Raw genomic sequence first — 15,891 nt, 5'->3', positions numbered from 1 at the left:
TACACAAAACCAGTCACTTTGCTTCTTTACAAAGTTTATTTAGTGCATTTCTAGTTTGTGCACAGCAGGAACCAAAATATGAAGATAATCTGTGCTCCCATTGGTTTACCAAAGTTCTGGTTCAACACCATTGGTCCACACATGTTCTGGTGCAATACTATTGGTCCAGAAGTGTTCTAACACCCTCACATTGGTTCACTAGTGTTCTGGTATCACACTATTGGCTCACTAGTGTTTTCTTGTGGTCGTTAACATGTAAGACCCAGAGGGGGAAAAAGGCCTGGGGGACCTTCAGCATGCTGCTACTGAGCAGAGGTCCACGAGCTTCCATGCAACAACAAACAAACAAACAAACAGCAAGGGACGACAGCTATCAACGGAAAGATAAACAACAGCGTCGCCCGTAAGAAGTGAGCATATACAGTAAACCTTATATGTGACCTGCTGAAGCCCTCAGGAGGTTCGTCTGATACAACAGATCTTAAAAAGGTAGAAGACACATGCGTGCGCGCTCACACACACCTACTGCAAACACAGCTTTCTCTCTCGCGCGCGCACACTCTTATACACACACGCACGCATACACAGAGGCGCACGTGCATGCAAACAAATAAATCCTTATAATTTTACAAGGAATACGTCCATCATTTTTGAAAATATGACTTAACCCCATGAGCTGCGTGTAAACATAGCGTACAGTAGCATACAGGTGCATTTCAATAATTCATCCATTCAAGCAATTCAAGTCATAAAGTGAAACTGATATAGATTCATTGCAAATATGGTGAAATATTTCTTACAGTTTAAGAAATCCCAAAATTCAGCTGTTCCCACAACTAAGACATTGCATGAAACTGATTGGTTATCCCAACTGCACAATCAGGATTTCTCATCTACACCTTTTTTCTTGCACTCAACCTTCCAACTGCTTGGATACAGCATTTTGAACAGCAATGTTCTTCATCAATAACAATTTATAGGTTTTTGTTATGGAAGAGTTCAAAGACAGACCAAAAAAAAAAATGTTTTTATGCCATGTGTGTATATATGGCTTACACAATGACTGTAGACTCCACAGTTATCCAGTAGACAGTGACTGACGCCTTCCACAAGGAAGGAAAGAAATAAAAAGTCATTGTTAAAGAAGCTGTTTGCTTTATTCAAGCATACTGGAAAACTGAGTGGAAGGAGAAGAACAAGGGATACCTGTTAAAATCCTTTCTAATTAGTTTTATGTAATATCCTAGTTTACTGAGAAATTGAATTTTCAGACTTTTATGTAAGCTGTAAGTCATAATCATCTACATTGACTAAATTAAATCCTAAAAATATATAAATTTGTGTAAAGAATCAGTTTAATATACAAGTTTCGCTTTTTGAATTGTATTACTGGGGAAAAAAAAAAACCCTTTAAACCTGTAATTTATCAATATGCACCTGTAAATAAAGACTGCCCTCCTCACTTTTGAAACTCCATGTAACTCTCTGGCCCCTTTTTATACCAGGATAGGTAACACTTTAACTCTTTGGTTCTCTGTAACAGTCTGTTGAACGTATACTTTGTGACTGACTGTACTCGTCTGTCCCTTCCTTGTCGCTCTCCCTCCTCTGTTGTATCTTTTTAATGTTGGACAGAAGCGGTCCTCAAGTCGCGTTCCCGTCGCCGGGGGCAGCAGAGCCAAAAAGGGTTGATTGTCCTTGATTTATGTACATCACAGTCAGTCACAGTGGGCTCTGAGAAGACGAAGAACTCTCTCTTCTCTGTGTTTGACCTCATCTTCTCCTCCCTCTCAGAAGTAATGGGGATGTTGGCCTGAGATTTGTGTGTTTGTGGGTGAGTGTTTGTTCCTGTTGGGATGAGTGCTTGGGTTTGAACGCGTCAGTGAGGAAGTGGAGAGGCTAGGACAGGTCGTCGTTGCTGGGTGTCTTCTGTCCGCCGTTGAGCAGGGCTGAAGCGCTGCGGCTCTTGGTCGGCGTGCCGCTGCCGGAACGTGACAGTTCTGTCAGGTCATGGAGGGAGGGCTCCCTGTACATGGCCACTACGCAAACAGACACACATGAATTATTAATATAGTTAGAGAACCACTCAGGTTTGATATGGTAAATGCATTTACATAACCCTCTTCTGGTCTTATCGACCACTCAGAGCACTTTACACCTTGAGCCGAATACACACGTGTGCGGCCTTGTTCAGTCGGCGCATTTAGCGTGCTTCAGCTCCTCCTTAATGATCGTTTTGAGCTGTTCAATATGTGCGAGTGCAGAAACTTAGGACTTCCTGTCATTAATTGGGAATAATAAAGGAAATTAACAAAGGAACAATAATTTAATTAAAGAATCAATTAGTTAACAGTCACTCAGTAACAAACAAGCAGATTAGAAACAGCCCCAGCATTTGTTTTGAGTCAGGTTTGCGTCCATTTAATGAATGCAAATCCAATAGCCACTTCGTTCTCAGCTTTGTTTTGCTCTCTGCTGATTCCCAAGGGAAATTTACCACTCTTGCGCTAACCTGGCGCATCTGGCAAGTCAAAGAGCTTTTTAGAGGTACTTGACTTACTTTTAGAGCTTCGCCATTAGAAGCTGCTGCCTGCTGCGTACAGATGCAGGCATCCAAACAAATCAGGAGCGTTTGCGACTCAGACAAGCAAGCAAATGCTAAACATGGAGGTCCTTAGCTCAGTGAGGGTCCATTACTGGCAGTAGTGTTAGTCATTAAATAGTTATTGGATCTGTTGATCGCACAGTGGTATTGATTAGAACCTCAGGCCAAAACTATGGACTTCTACTGTTTTATTTTGCATTACATAAATCACATATATACATTTACATAGTACACTTCATGAATGATTATTTTAAAGATCTTTTTTACTTTTATGAAATTTTAAAACATTTTATTAAATAGAGTATAGCCTGCGCATGATCTGGATGAACCTAAATGATATGATTGCTGAATATGCTTCTATATATGAATTGGATCTCTTCATCTCCTAAAGCGCCTTGAGATGATGTTTGTTGTGAATCGATGCTGTATGAATAGAACTGAATGGTGCTGAATGATTTCTTAGTGAAGAAAGAGCGCTCGCAGACTTTGATGAGCATTTTCAGCCGGCTGACTGACAGGAAACATGGGCCCAAACAGAGAAGCTGTCAGGCGAAGACAATGGAAAAAGGATTATAAAACTCCTTAGAGCAAATAATTCAAGTGTAGAGAAGGAGCTCCATTTTTACTGCCTCTAAAATTTGGAGCAACAAACAAAACATGTGTCTACAACATATGTGTCTATTGTGATTGTTCTTCACTGTGTCCACACAAATGACAACTGCTACTATATGAGTTTTGACCTGGTCAGAGATCTTTGTGATGAAATATTATGCAAGAATTTTCTGTTACTTTACATTGCATTAAGAAAAAAGAACAAAGAAAAGGAAATGAATGTAAGATGACTCTCTGCTTATTCAACTGCATGAAGGATATTGAACTAAAAATTATCAAAATGCAGACTGGAGCTTTTAAAAACATTTAAATAGCAATTTAACTTAGCATGGTATTGGAAGCTACAAAACAAAATACCTTATTTATTGCTAACACCGGTCCGGGTGCATGTTTTATTTTTGGTTGCCATACAAATGCAGGTGAAAGCAAAATAAAGAAAAGCTCCTTAAAAGAAGACAGGAAGCAAACAAGAACACACAACAAAAATGAAGAAAGAAAGCAACTGACATACTCAAAACAAAATATCTGAACAAAATGTATCCCATTAAAAGCTAATCAGAAGAAAACAAGGACACAGGGAATCAGAATGAAAAGTGATCTGCACTGTGGAAAAAGATAAAACCCAAAGCTTTTCTTTAATGCAGATCCAATTAAATATCCAAGTGTGTTTTCCTCAACAGACTCAGAGATTTTCCACCGTCACTGATGAGGGCGTTGAATGTCAGATAAAAGAGAGCAGATTGTAAACACCTCTGCAATTAATGCAAAAATGGGACACCGTTTTTTCAGTAATCTCCTTTTTATTGAGATTATTGAGATTTTTTTTTTTTTTTTTTACAGATTATTGATAACAGATTTTCTATTCCAACATATGAACAATCTTGCAAACATCAGGCCTACTTTTAAGAGGCAGAGCTATTCAACTATGTATGAGAGGATAAAATGTTGATTGAAATGCAAATAAACTTTTTTTATTAAAAAAAGTTGTCCTTAAGAATTAAAAAACAAAATAGGATTCAATTATTTTTCATAGGATGTTTTACTTATTTTCTATTTTGAACATGTAAATAAATAAACAAATTAATAAGTAAATATGATTCACTTTTATCAATCTTTCCCAACAAACATTTAGGTGTTAATTATTTTTAGGTTCTTTTTTAAATAAAAACATGTTCAGATTTACAGTTAATCAGCATTTTCTAAATTTACATATATGCACTTCAAATCTGTGAACATTGTAGCATATTTGTTCATGAACATTCAAAATATTAAATGCAGGCCATCTAACGGGCCATGTAAAGGTTAATTACTGTTCTTTGTGTGTCTTCTAAAATATCACGCTTTCCCATGTTACACTTGAGTAAGCTGCATATTAAATTAAAGCAGAGCAAACATCAAGTGTGTTTCCCTTAATCAGACTTTGGGCTATCTTAAAAGGAACAGCAGCAGATTAATGTGAAAAATTGCTCTATTATTTTAATTCTCTGCACAAAGCATACAGTGTGCTATACAATACAGCCGAAACATTAAAGTAAAGAAAGCTTGAAAATAATGCAGGTTCAGAGGAAATTGACTTTAAGGAGAAAAGACTTAATTAAAACTTTGTTTTCAGATGTTAGAAGCTCATTTTATAATTTATAAGTTTATAACGCACCATTCGTTTGGTGTGTTGAGTAGCTTTGGATGTTTTGTAAAAGTCCTGCAGAGTCACAAAGGCCACAGCGAAGGGAGTTATTTTCCTTCCACTCCAGATTCTGCTTCTAAGCTGTGTGAATTGTAACCTAACAGCTCACCAGATTTTTCTTCTCTCGCTTTTATGCACCAGCATGTGGCTAGCTTAGCACTTCTTAATCAAGGACTGAACAGCTGCCTCTTTTACATCATTTTGTTAACAAATAGTGTAGATTTTTAAGATTGAGGGCCTAAAAATGACCAAAAGGACAACAAAACAGAGAATTTAAAACAAATTGCAACAATAGCTGCCCCACTGTGCAGAGTATGTATAATAATATATTTTTTTTACTTGTAAATATAGTATAAAATAGTGCCAATAGTGAGAAGCTTACCAAACACTCAGTATGGAGGAACTTTTTCTCCAGTGTTAAATGATGAAATACAAACTAAATGTTTTTAAAAACAAGAACTGACCCGTATATATTTCATGGTCAGGATGGTATATGTTGCTTTTATCAAGACATCACAATCCAATGGTCTTTTTTTAAATTAATCAGAAAATGGGCCCCGGCGTGAGTTTTAGTTTCAAGCATCAGGCACACCAACGTGAGTGAACGTCCATTAGTGCAGACTGTCTGTAAAGTATTGCATATCACTCTGTAATATTACTACTGGATATTTGCAGCAATATTAATAGCAGCAGTTGTGTAGATGCTGTAGAAGTGGGAAATGTGTGATGCAGATGGTATGTGAAAGCAACAGCCTCATACTGTAAAATGTTCTAACATGGCCGTGGAATCTGTTGCTCCCTGGCTTAGTTTGTAATAAACAATTTGTCTGTTTCAGTGCTACATAAGTACGAAGACAATGCTGGAGCACAATTTACCTTAAGTATCATTTTTTACTCCAGAAGTAAAACTCAATGCAGATATCAAATTGTGGAGAAACCACATTCTTTTTGTAACCATTGGGCAGAATATTTGCCCAATATTAGGAACCTAATTGGTTGAGCTCCCTATAATTGGTTGTCTTTTGCCACAGACCCAAAATGTATGAATGCCATCATATCTATAAATTTTCAACAGTGTGAAGGATGGAGCCATTCTAGAAACCAAACATTTCCGAAACCAGTTTTGATTTGTATTTGGCATCACTGCCCTGATGAAAATCTCCAGCTTCACCTCCAGTTATCGGCTCTACATTCTTTGATACATGAGCCACAATTTAGTGATTCAACAGAACAACATTTCAAAATGTACTTCAAATATGGTTTTGAAACAGATGAAGCAGGACGACATTGAGCTTCTGATAGGTGGGATAAAACTTAAAAATCACAGAGGATGCTGTGTCCTCTTGTCATCAGTTTATGTGAGCTCCTCACTGACAATTTTTATAGATGATTCTAAAATCAAATAATAAACCTTCAAATAAGCAGAGCATCTTTTAAAGAGTTGGTTCAGTCCTACCTTTAAGTGGTTTCGGTATGAAGTGTGCGGCAGCCTTGTTCTTCTTCACGTGGTTCCCCTTCATGATCGCTCCCTCCTTGTTGAGTCCCAGGTACCACGCCCGGCCTGACTGCTGCTGTCTGTACATCATGGACGAGTATGTGACGTAGTAGTTCTCAAACACAGACTCCTTGAACTTACACTCCGGGGTGAAATGTTCCTGAGAGCAGAACGGGAGGCGTGTTAGAAGAAATTGCCCAGAAAAGATGCAAAAATTCGGGAGCATTAGCTGCAGGAGGAGAGTGAAGATAGGGCATGTGTGTGTTTTGTAACAGCAGCTCTGTTTCAAAACTTTCTAATCAGTCCCTCCTTTCAACCATCAGGCGCTCTGCTCTTAGAATCATTATCTTGGCCGGGCCGTGGTCTCAAAGAAATGAGCTGCACCAACTTAGGACAGCTGACATTTGCATTTCCTTATTCCTGTGTCTCCATAGCAACCAGCTACTCCCTTGAATACCAACCAGCCCACTGGGAAAGATGGTGGCCAGGTTGCTGAGGGAAACAGGAAGATACAGAAAGGATGCTGTTTCTCACTGACATGTGTTAATACAGCAAGAATGTTGATTAGGCCTGAGCTGCGTGACGTCTGGCCAGACCTGGTGTGAAAAGCAGAGGGCCGTGCTGTGTTATTTTTTTTTAATATCAAGTCAGGAGATGGAACAAGTGATATCAGTGTTATGACAGAGGTTTGAAAAACCGCAGAAAGCATCTCGAATATGATGGACCAGATATTGTGGTGGTATACGTGATTGCAAAGACGGAGGTGGGCATCGTTTTTTTTTTTTTTTTTTATTTCCTCTTTGTTAGTTTTCATCACTTGGTCTTGTAGCTTTGCTTGTACAGATTGCCAGAAGTGAGTGTGTGTGTGTGTGTGAGAGAGTGTTTGTGTGTGTTATTTTTGTTGGTTCTTGTTGTTATTGCTTCCACACCACCCACCACCAGAGCTGAAGAGCTAAAACGAGGTGCTCGAAGCGCAGCCCTGCAGCCAACTCCAACCTTCTGGCCTGTCTGATTAAATAAATGCAGCAGCGCCGGGTTTTTGTGTGTGTGTGCATGTCAATTTGGAAACGACATGAGGACAAATTTCAGGAGAAATCTTTTTCATCAAGAATGACCAAAGGCAACAACAAAAACAAGAGGGCGAGCAGAAGAAATCAGAGATGGATAAGTGAGGCTCAGATGGCGTGTCGTTAAAGGTGTCGATGTGACGAGAGCGCAATAATGAGTGTTCTCTCGGTGGAAGCTTTTGCTTCATTAGTCAACATGACAGAAATCTATCATATTAGTCATAACGGCGCCGTTTTTAGTGACCTACCGATGTGTAGACGAAGCCTTCGTTGTTCATTGCCAGGTAGAGTTTGGTCTGGACGCCCTGGATAGCGACGACACGGAGCCCCACAGGGATCAGGTTGAACAGGGCTGCACACAAACAAACAACACGTTCACAGAGAGAAAACAAATGGATGTTCAGAGGGAGGAAAACAGAGAATGATCCTCATCAATATCACTGACATAATGACACTTCCATTTTGCCACAGAGAAGCAATTTTAAAAGTTCAGTCAGGCACAAACAATGGCATAAACAATTTAGCTTCCTGCACAATATACTGTCTGCAAGGAAAAAGGTAGGAAATGTCAGCAAAATTTGCAAAACATCGTTTTAAACAAGAGAGAAAAAATATTCATGTTAAGCATTGGGTACCAGGTCTTGGACCTTGAACTCTTTTAGATGTTGTCACATTACATCCACTCCAAAAGTGGAGTAGAAGTTCAGAGCTACATCAGGTTGGGAAACTGCATGTGGTACGACTGGAAAATGTGTGTTTACAGATTCTCCTGATGCAATCTGACTGAGCCTGAGCTATTTGGTAAAGCGTGGACGAAAATGTCTGTGAAAAAGCTGGTTGAGACACAAAGGACTTTGCAGCTGTGAAAGCAACAGATTGTTGTTTCACAGTCTCAACTCAGGGGACGGAATATAAACATAGGCCACATTTTTCAGATTTTAATTGATAAAAAAAATAAATAAATACATATGTTATTTTTCTTCTTCATATGCACTACATTGCAATAATCAGTCAAAGGTAACACATTTGAACTCAAGAAAAGTCAGCAGTTTAAAAGCTGAGACATCACAGATATTGGTTGAAAAGTAATTTTAATAATCTAACGTTTATCCATCAGCAGCACCAAACCAAAAGTCGTTAATTTTTCTCCAGCACAATGTCATTTAAAAGCCGTTTTAGACATGATGTAAGCGACTGCAGAACAATTCAGTTGAATACTAGAAGAAGTCTCTGGCTTTATTTTAATGTGGGTGCTTATTCCCATCTGTTGAAATTTTCCCAACTATAACCCATAATTATTCTTAAAAAAATCCAATACACATTTTGGGGGCGAGAGCTTTAACTCTGAAATGGGTGCGGGGTGATTCCACGGGGAAATCATCCATGTCAATGAACACCATTCAGCCATAATGTTACAAACTCCCACCTGTTATTGAGTATGTGCCTATATATTTATGAGCATTCGAGGTGTCTCTTTTCTGCTTGGTACCATAAATGAGGATTAGAGGTGGGGGGGCAATTATATGGGTATTTTAGAAACTTTGTGGGAACAACAAAACACCACAAGCTCTTTATGCTTTGAGCCACTTCTAAGGAGATTGCTGTAGCGCCACTGCTATCGTTCAGAGTAAGGGGCTGCTTCTGCAAGGGAGTGCTGCTGGTGTGTGGGAGGTGCGATAGGTCTGTAGAAATGTTTAGGTTTAGCGTCAAAGCAAAATGCAAGAGAGAGCTGGGATGCAGCCAATACTCAGCAAATGAAATCTCAGGGCACATTGGAAGATGTATAATAACAATAAAAGTGCCAAATGTCTTCAGTTTTTTTTTTGTTTGGGTGCAACTCAGTCACAAATCAGAGTGTAGAAAGTCAGACTAAATTTCAAACACATGCAGTTCATTCAACTCAGGTCATTTTAAAATCAATACAGCCAATTAATATTACAGTTCAGCTGAATGCATTCAGATCCCGTAGCTTAGTAGTCGAGATTAGTGAATGGTTATAGTTGAAAAATGTCAATAAAGTCATGCTAGTTGCAATTCAGAGATTTGCATTGATACTGAAGGAGAACAGTAATAGTAATAGTAGTAAATAAAGCTAGTTGCTGAAAAATACAAAGCCTGGCTGCATTGTTTACTCAGTTCTCCGTTAGATAAGATAACTATACTTTGGGTAGCTTGTTATCTTGTTTGGGAAATCTGAAACCTTACAGCTGCAAACCATTCTGTCTTATTTGATGTTGTGATACGTCTTCAGCACAGGAGATAGCGTATGACTGAAAAAATATATATTTCAGATGGAGTGCAGTAAGATTGAAAATGTGAGCAGAAAATGACATGCCAGAAGTTTACATACAGTTTTCATACATACAGAGTTTGGGGTGTTAATCATGCATTTAAAATGCTCTTTCTTCAGAGAACCGATGACACTTTAAAAACAACAATCCGGTGCATAAGACTGAATGTAACACAAGTTTTCATTTCAGTGGCACCTGATCAAAGTGACACACATGGATAAAATCAAATTGATATACACATGGTTCAGTGTCCTTCTTCAATGTGCACCTCCAACATATTGTTAATCTCCATCAGGTCTTTGCCGTAAACATGGCTGAATATTTGGCTACTCAAGATAGAACTCATTTTAAACTGGTTATTTTCCCTGCATCAGCATGGCTTTAAAAATAGCCCATTCTCTTTAACATGATTTGAGGAGGCCTTTCAGGAGAAAATAGTTGATTATGTTTAAGGACAACCCAGGATCGACAGAGTCTCCAACCCATTATAAAACTGGGAGGTACTGGAACACCAGCATCCACGGTGAAGTCAGCCTTATATCAACCTGGACTGATGGGATGCTGACCAAGAAAGGAGAACTGCTCAAATAAGCACAAACTAAATTTGTAGATGCCCACAAGAACAATCCAAAATTATTCTGGCAAAAGGGATTTATCCACAAGAACGGGAAAAACTGAGGAATCAATGCAAGGCTTTTAAGTGGGTGAAGTAACAAAGAAGGATGACCTCCAAAGTATACATTTTTACATGACATGAAAACTAAATGATTTAAACTATGAACCCAACAAACATACAGCATAAATAGTTTTGGAATGGATAAAGCAATATAACATGAAGCTTCAGGAACGACGTATCAGAAAAGTGGGGATTCTTCTGTTGAGTATGGTCTATGGCAGGAAACTAACTAAGGACAGATCATAATATTTGAGCTTGTATGAATAGTTTCGACCTTGTGCGGAATAGAAAGATTGCCTATTCCTTCCTATTCATTGACGCTCTCTGCTGTATAATCATTTCAACTTGGTCAAATGTTATATTAAAAGTCCCCAAATAATTTGATATTCATATCCCAGATGAGTCCAGCTAAACTTCTAACAGGCACTATAAATACCGCCGGCGGTCGTTGTTTTCCATTTCCATTAATATGGAAAAGTCACTACAGTAGACTGAGAAGCCATGGAAGGGATGTGGTGATTTGTCCCCGTTTTGTGTGTCGAGCCTTTATTTAATTACAGTCAATCAGCCAACCATGTTCTTTTTAATGACTGTGGCTGTTTGGAGACTTGGATTACAGGGATTATCTTTCCAAACCCCCGACATGGGTGACCAGGTTCATGTGGGCGTTTACATGATGTATGCTGCATGTAATCATTTAATTAGAGAAAACACTTTTATGTGTTTTGCTTTGTGCTCAGTAGCTGGCAGCTGGAGAAGCAGATGATTACTGCAAGATGCTGCCGAAATCAACTGTGCACAAGAAGACTGCTATCTTAAAAACACCAACAAAATTGAAATGATTTGTGTAAATCTAAGTTGTTGTTTTTTTTTGTTTTTTTGGGGGGGGAGCTTGGGGGGGTAAGGATATATACAATTAAGTGAAGGGGAAAGTACAATAAAAGAGATGAAGGAGATCTTTTATCCTCATATCCGTCATTATTTCTGAAATTGGAAAACCGCACAATGTTTTCTGTTGATGTTTAATCAATTCATTTAACCAGCCGGCACGGACAGATTCCACAGACAGCGCCGTCACCTGACATTTGGAGGAAAAAACGTGCTCCATCTTACTAATTAAATGAGCACTTGACATGTTGTTGAGTGACTGCCTGAATTAAATGTTCAGGATCAAACGCCTTTCCACACTGTGACGTTTATCTTTAAATTGGATTTAACCAGAGGTAGAGGCGAACCCCAAAGTGCTTATAAAGGGGCGACATTTAATCAGTCATTGCTAGATACCAAACCTTTGCCATGATGAAATACTCTTCAATTCTGTGAAGTTAAACCCACCTTATGACTAGGGAGAGCACAAAATAGAGGATATGTGTTTGAACAATTCTTGACTCTCAAAGCGAAAGTAAATTACAGTATTTGAAAGTGTTTTATTGAAGCAAGAGTTTGAATTTGAACCTACTGTAGCTGAGTCTCAATGTTGGGAGTATCTAGCTTTTTAAGATTCAAATGTCAGAGTTTCCAGTCATATTTAGCTAAACCTTCAGGTAAATATGAGTGGATGACTGGATGGACAAACAGCAGACAGATGAATGCCAAAATAATAATAATAATAATTTTATTTCTACTTAAAACTGATGTTTCAGTTTCTGGTTTGGATGTTTAATGACTGGTAGGAAATGATTTTGTTGGAAATGGATGAAATGTTTTGCTGCTTTCATTTAGCAAAAGATAACAAACGGAGTCGCTAAAGACTCCAATCTCTGGCCTCTTTTAATTAATACCTGCATGCTCTCCTCAGCATTATACAGTATTACAAGATAACAACTTTATATTCCTGTGTCAAAAGATTACCGCAGTTCCTTACAGCTACCAGGTAAGAGTGTCCATGACATCAATAAGTAAAAAAGCCAGAATTGTCTTCCACAATAATGCAAAAAAACAGGCAATAGTTTTGTCCCAAAATGTTAACGTTAGCAATAAAGACTAAACTAGATTCAACAAGGATAAAAAGCACAGAAACAGAAACTAATTAATTCAGACAGAGGTCAGAATGTCCAACTGAGAAATGAGACAACACTTCAAGAACTATTTCTGCAATGTAAAGAAATATGACTCCCTGTGAGCGCCTGTTATGTGAACCGTTTTCAGTCATAGAGCACTCTGTGCGAGTTAAAGAAAACAAAAAGTCAAATAAAACAACCAAATGTGCCACAGTGAAAATAAATATCCACTTTTACATTTTTAAAATGTATTTAGATTGTTTTATAATGCATCAGGACGTTTGTAATATGAAATGACAGTTATCCTGCATCCCGTCTCCCCCGGCAGTTAATTTAGGAAGTAGTTAAAATATTTCACTCAAAAATGCTTCAACAACCACAATCATTTCTCACTAACTTCAGTTACCTAAACATATGTATGTAATGTTATGTAAGTAGTTATCAGTCACACTGCAATTATTTGAATGCTTAAGAAAATACATGCATCTTAACGCATTTATATCTAGTAGCTAATGTACTGAAATTGTATTCTACTTGGTATATAGTTCTAACAACATAATAAGCGCACTACTTTTCAAACACTGCTTCATTGTGTCAACTATAAATTTCCCTTTATTTCCTGTTTTTGCATCTACAAAATATGATTTAGAGAAGTTCTACACTATTTTATTCTGCTTCTCTTGCTTGGTGAGAAGCAGCAGCACCGGTAAACCAGCCTGGGGGTGAAACGGGATCCAGCCTTACCATAGGTGCTGTCCTCATCCTTGGTTCCATCGACGGTGCCGTCCTGCTGCATCTGCAGCTGGAAGCCCTGGCGGCTGGAGAGCCTGGTCACAATGCCCTTTAGCTGGGGCTCTGAAAGAGAAAAGAGGAGAGGAAACGCATTAAAATGCACTTGCTTATGTCAAAGTCAGGACTCTCCAAGAAGCAGGAAGTGTTTGCATCTCCAGTCTTTGCTGCTTGTATTAAAACCAGATGGATATGAAGTGATGTCACATGACAGAGCAGCAGTTTTCTGCTTTGCGTGATGTTTGCAGACACCTGCTGCTACAGGACTCCACCGTGGGCCGAAATAAATGGCTAATTAAACGCAACGTGTACATTGCAACCTCAACAGCCCAACAGCGGTCTATATGATGGGGACAAATGAAGAAGAGGTGAGCCTGCCTTGGCGATGAAGAAAAATGGTGTTGGATGATGATGATGTTGATGAAGATTTTGATGGCTGGTTCTTTCGCTCCCCTTCCCTCCCTCAAACCTGGTGGTCGCCTTCTCTTCCTCTTCTTCCTCGATCCAAACAATTTGACTCGAGAGAACACATTCAGCTTGCTCGGCTTGTCGTTGGCGCCCTTGCTGTTGCTCGGACTGCTGCTGCCGCGGCAGGCGTTCGCCTTCTCCCGCTCTCTCGCCTGCCGCTTCTGGCGGATCAGGGAGCTGGCGATCGCCGCTGCCCGGGACATGCTGCTCAACCCGGCGGCGTGAAGCGAGGCTGTGCGTCCCGGCTGGAAGAACTGTTCGCGAACAAGCCGGTAGGGGTGTGTATGTACGTGTTAAAAAGTGAGGGGTTCTACGCCACCCACGACTCAGTTCGCATCACACGCCCGGCCGATGGAGGCTCGCAGATTGCCGAGGGGCTTTTTCAGGGGAAAACATCCAGAATCCTCCATCGGCGCGTCCGGGCGCCTCATGGAAGTAGGTGCAGAAATGCTCCAGCGCCTGAACCTTAACGACGCCGCCTCCCATCCCCCTGGGAGGGGGGTGGAGGGGGGGTCTTGAGTGGCAAAAGCTGTCTCACTATCCCCTCAGGTGATTTTTTTTTTTTTTTCCAAATGTCCCAAGAGAGTGTGGAAGGAGAGCAGAGGCTGCGTAAAGATCCACTCCGCGTCCAAGTGGCGAATCAACAGCTTCTGAACTGGTGTGATCGGCGCCGGCTGTTGTTGTTGATGATCACTGCAGCTGCTGCCGTCTCTGCTCCTCTTCTTCTGCTCCTCTCCACGGAGACGCTCCACTCCTCGACGCTGTCCGTGACAGAAATGCAGCAGCCGCAATGTTTATCAATGAAACAACTCGGGGCGCGATCGGCGGAAAGGGGATCATGATGCTGCTGCCGTGCCGTTCATAAAACTGCTGCAGCCCAGCCCGCTCAGAGGATGAGGAGCGATGAGCAGGGGGGTGGAGGGGGTGTGCATGCATACAGGGAGCAGTGGGTGCAGGTGGGGAGGGGGTTCTGGAAGCTCAGTCAGATATAGGACACCTGTAGCCCTGCACCCCACGTGGCATGATATTTACATGTTGCACTGATGTGTGATAGGCAGGGATAGACAGAGGGAAGGGGAAGAGGGGGTGGGGGGCACTTGGGAAGGAGGGAGTGGGTGTAATATAGGAGGAGGAGAATATACAAGAAAAAAAGAGGAGGGAGAGGCGAGCGTGAATGAATGAGAGGACGGATAATAGAAGAGGAGGGGTTGAGGGAGAAAATTAGATATTGAATGTGACTGAGTGAGAAAGAAGCAAAAATGAACCCTCAAAAAGGATTAAAAAGTGAAGGATGGGTGAAAGAAAAGAAAAGAGATGGACTGGATGAGAAATAATATAAATGTGAAGGCACTTTTAAAATAAAGAAAACTGAGGAATCATGGAAAACAAACACACCACTCAGCCAGAGATTGAAATCTATAAATCTATTTCCTATAATTGGCTCTGATCAGCGGCCATCTGTCCATTTTTCATCTATATGTTTGCAGGGCAGTGAGGAGGCAGGGGGCGCACTGGACAAGAGGGGAGGTGCACCCTGGACAGTGGTCAGTGACCATTAGTTCAAATAAAAAAAACATTTATCTTGTTAATAAACACGTAAAAGCTAAAAGCTTCCTGAGTCCATTTATTCTGCCCAGGAGCACTTTCTAGCTACCTTTGGGATATGTAGTTAATTTCTTTTGATGCAGAAGAGCAGCAGCTCAGATGATGGAGTCCTCCACCCCATAGCCTTGGCGGAGGCCAGCCATGCTGCAGAGAAAGATCATTTCATTCAATTGCAGGATCTGATCATTTCAGCCAGGATCTCATGTAACGATTTGAACATTATCACAACAGTGAATCAAAAACTTTTCTTCTTGGCCGGCTTCGTCACAGACCACACAACCATCTACCATCATCTACCAGCAAAGAGCACCAAAATATTTCAATAGAAGCAACAACTTAAAAGGGTGAACAGGTCTGCAGTTTCAGAGCCTAAATAAATGAATTCTATGACTGTTTAACGTCATTTATTTAACATTCATTTATCTACCTGATGATGTGCTTAACTGAGACAAACGTATGTATAAATACATGTTTTCACTTGATCCTCGTCACGAAATAAACCCTGCAGGTAAAGTTTGTGAAGACGAACAGGATGGCCAGATTTCACTACTAAGGTTCTTCAGGAATAAAAACTTAACCCTCAGATAGAAAAATGGAAA

General features: G+C 40.1%; 1 protein-coding gene across 3 annotated transcripts in view; it reads right to left on the bottom strand.

The window, feature by feature from the left end:
• Positions 1-17: 17 nt before the first annotated feature.
• Positions 18-15,891, bottom strand: part of LOC103138886 (fibroblast growth factor 13-like) — a 24,335-nt gene continuing 8,461 nt past the window's right edge. For 2 of the 3 annotated variants that reach the window (XM_007553273.2, XM_007553280.2), the window contains exons 2-5: positions 13,175-13,285; positions 7,712-7,815; positions 6,358-6,556; positions 18-2,039 (exon numbers count right to left, since the gene is read on the bottom strand). In XM_007553273.2, the coding sequence (XP_007553335.1) occupies positions 1,900-2,039; positions 6,358-6,556; positions 7,712-7,815; positions 13,175-13,285 (554 nt within the window). In that variant the 3' untranslated portion in view covers positions 18-1,899. Of the gene's footprint in view, positions 2,040-6,357; positions 6,557-7,711; positions 7,816-13,174; positions 13,286-13,688; positions 14,750-15,891 lie in introns of those variants that run through there. The other variant, XM_007553265.2, reaches the window with a different exon arrangement.

Source organism: Poecilia formosa, unplaced genomic scaffold, assembly GCF_000485575.1.
Source record: "Poecilia formosa unplaced genomic scaffold, Poecilia_formosa-5.1.2 Scaffold3, whole genome shotgun sequence".
Taxonomy (NCBI): Eukaryota; Metazoa; Chordata; class Actinopteri; order Cyprinodontiformes; family Poeciliidae; genus Poecilia; species Poecilia formosa.
The sequence above is the reverse complement of the archived record's forward strand: the minus strand, read 5'-3'. Positions and strand labels throughout refer to the sequence as shown.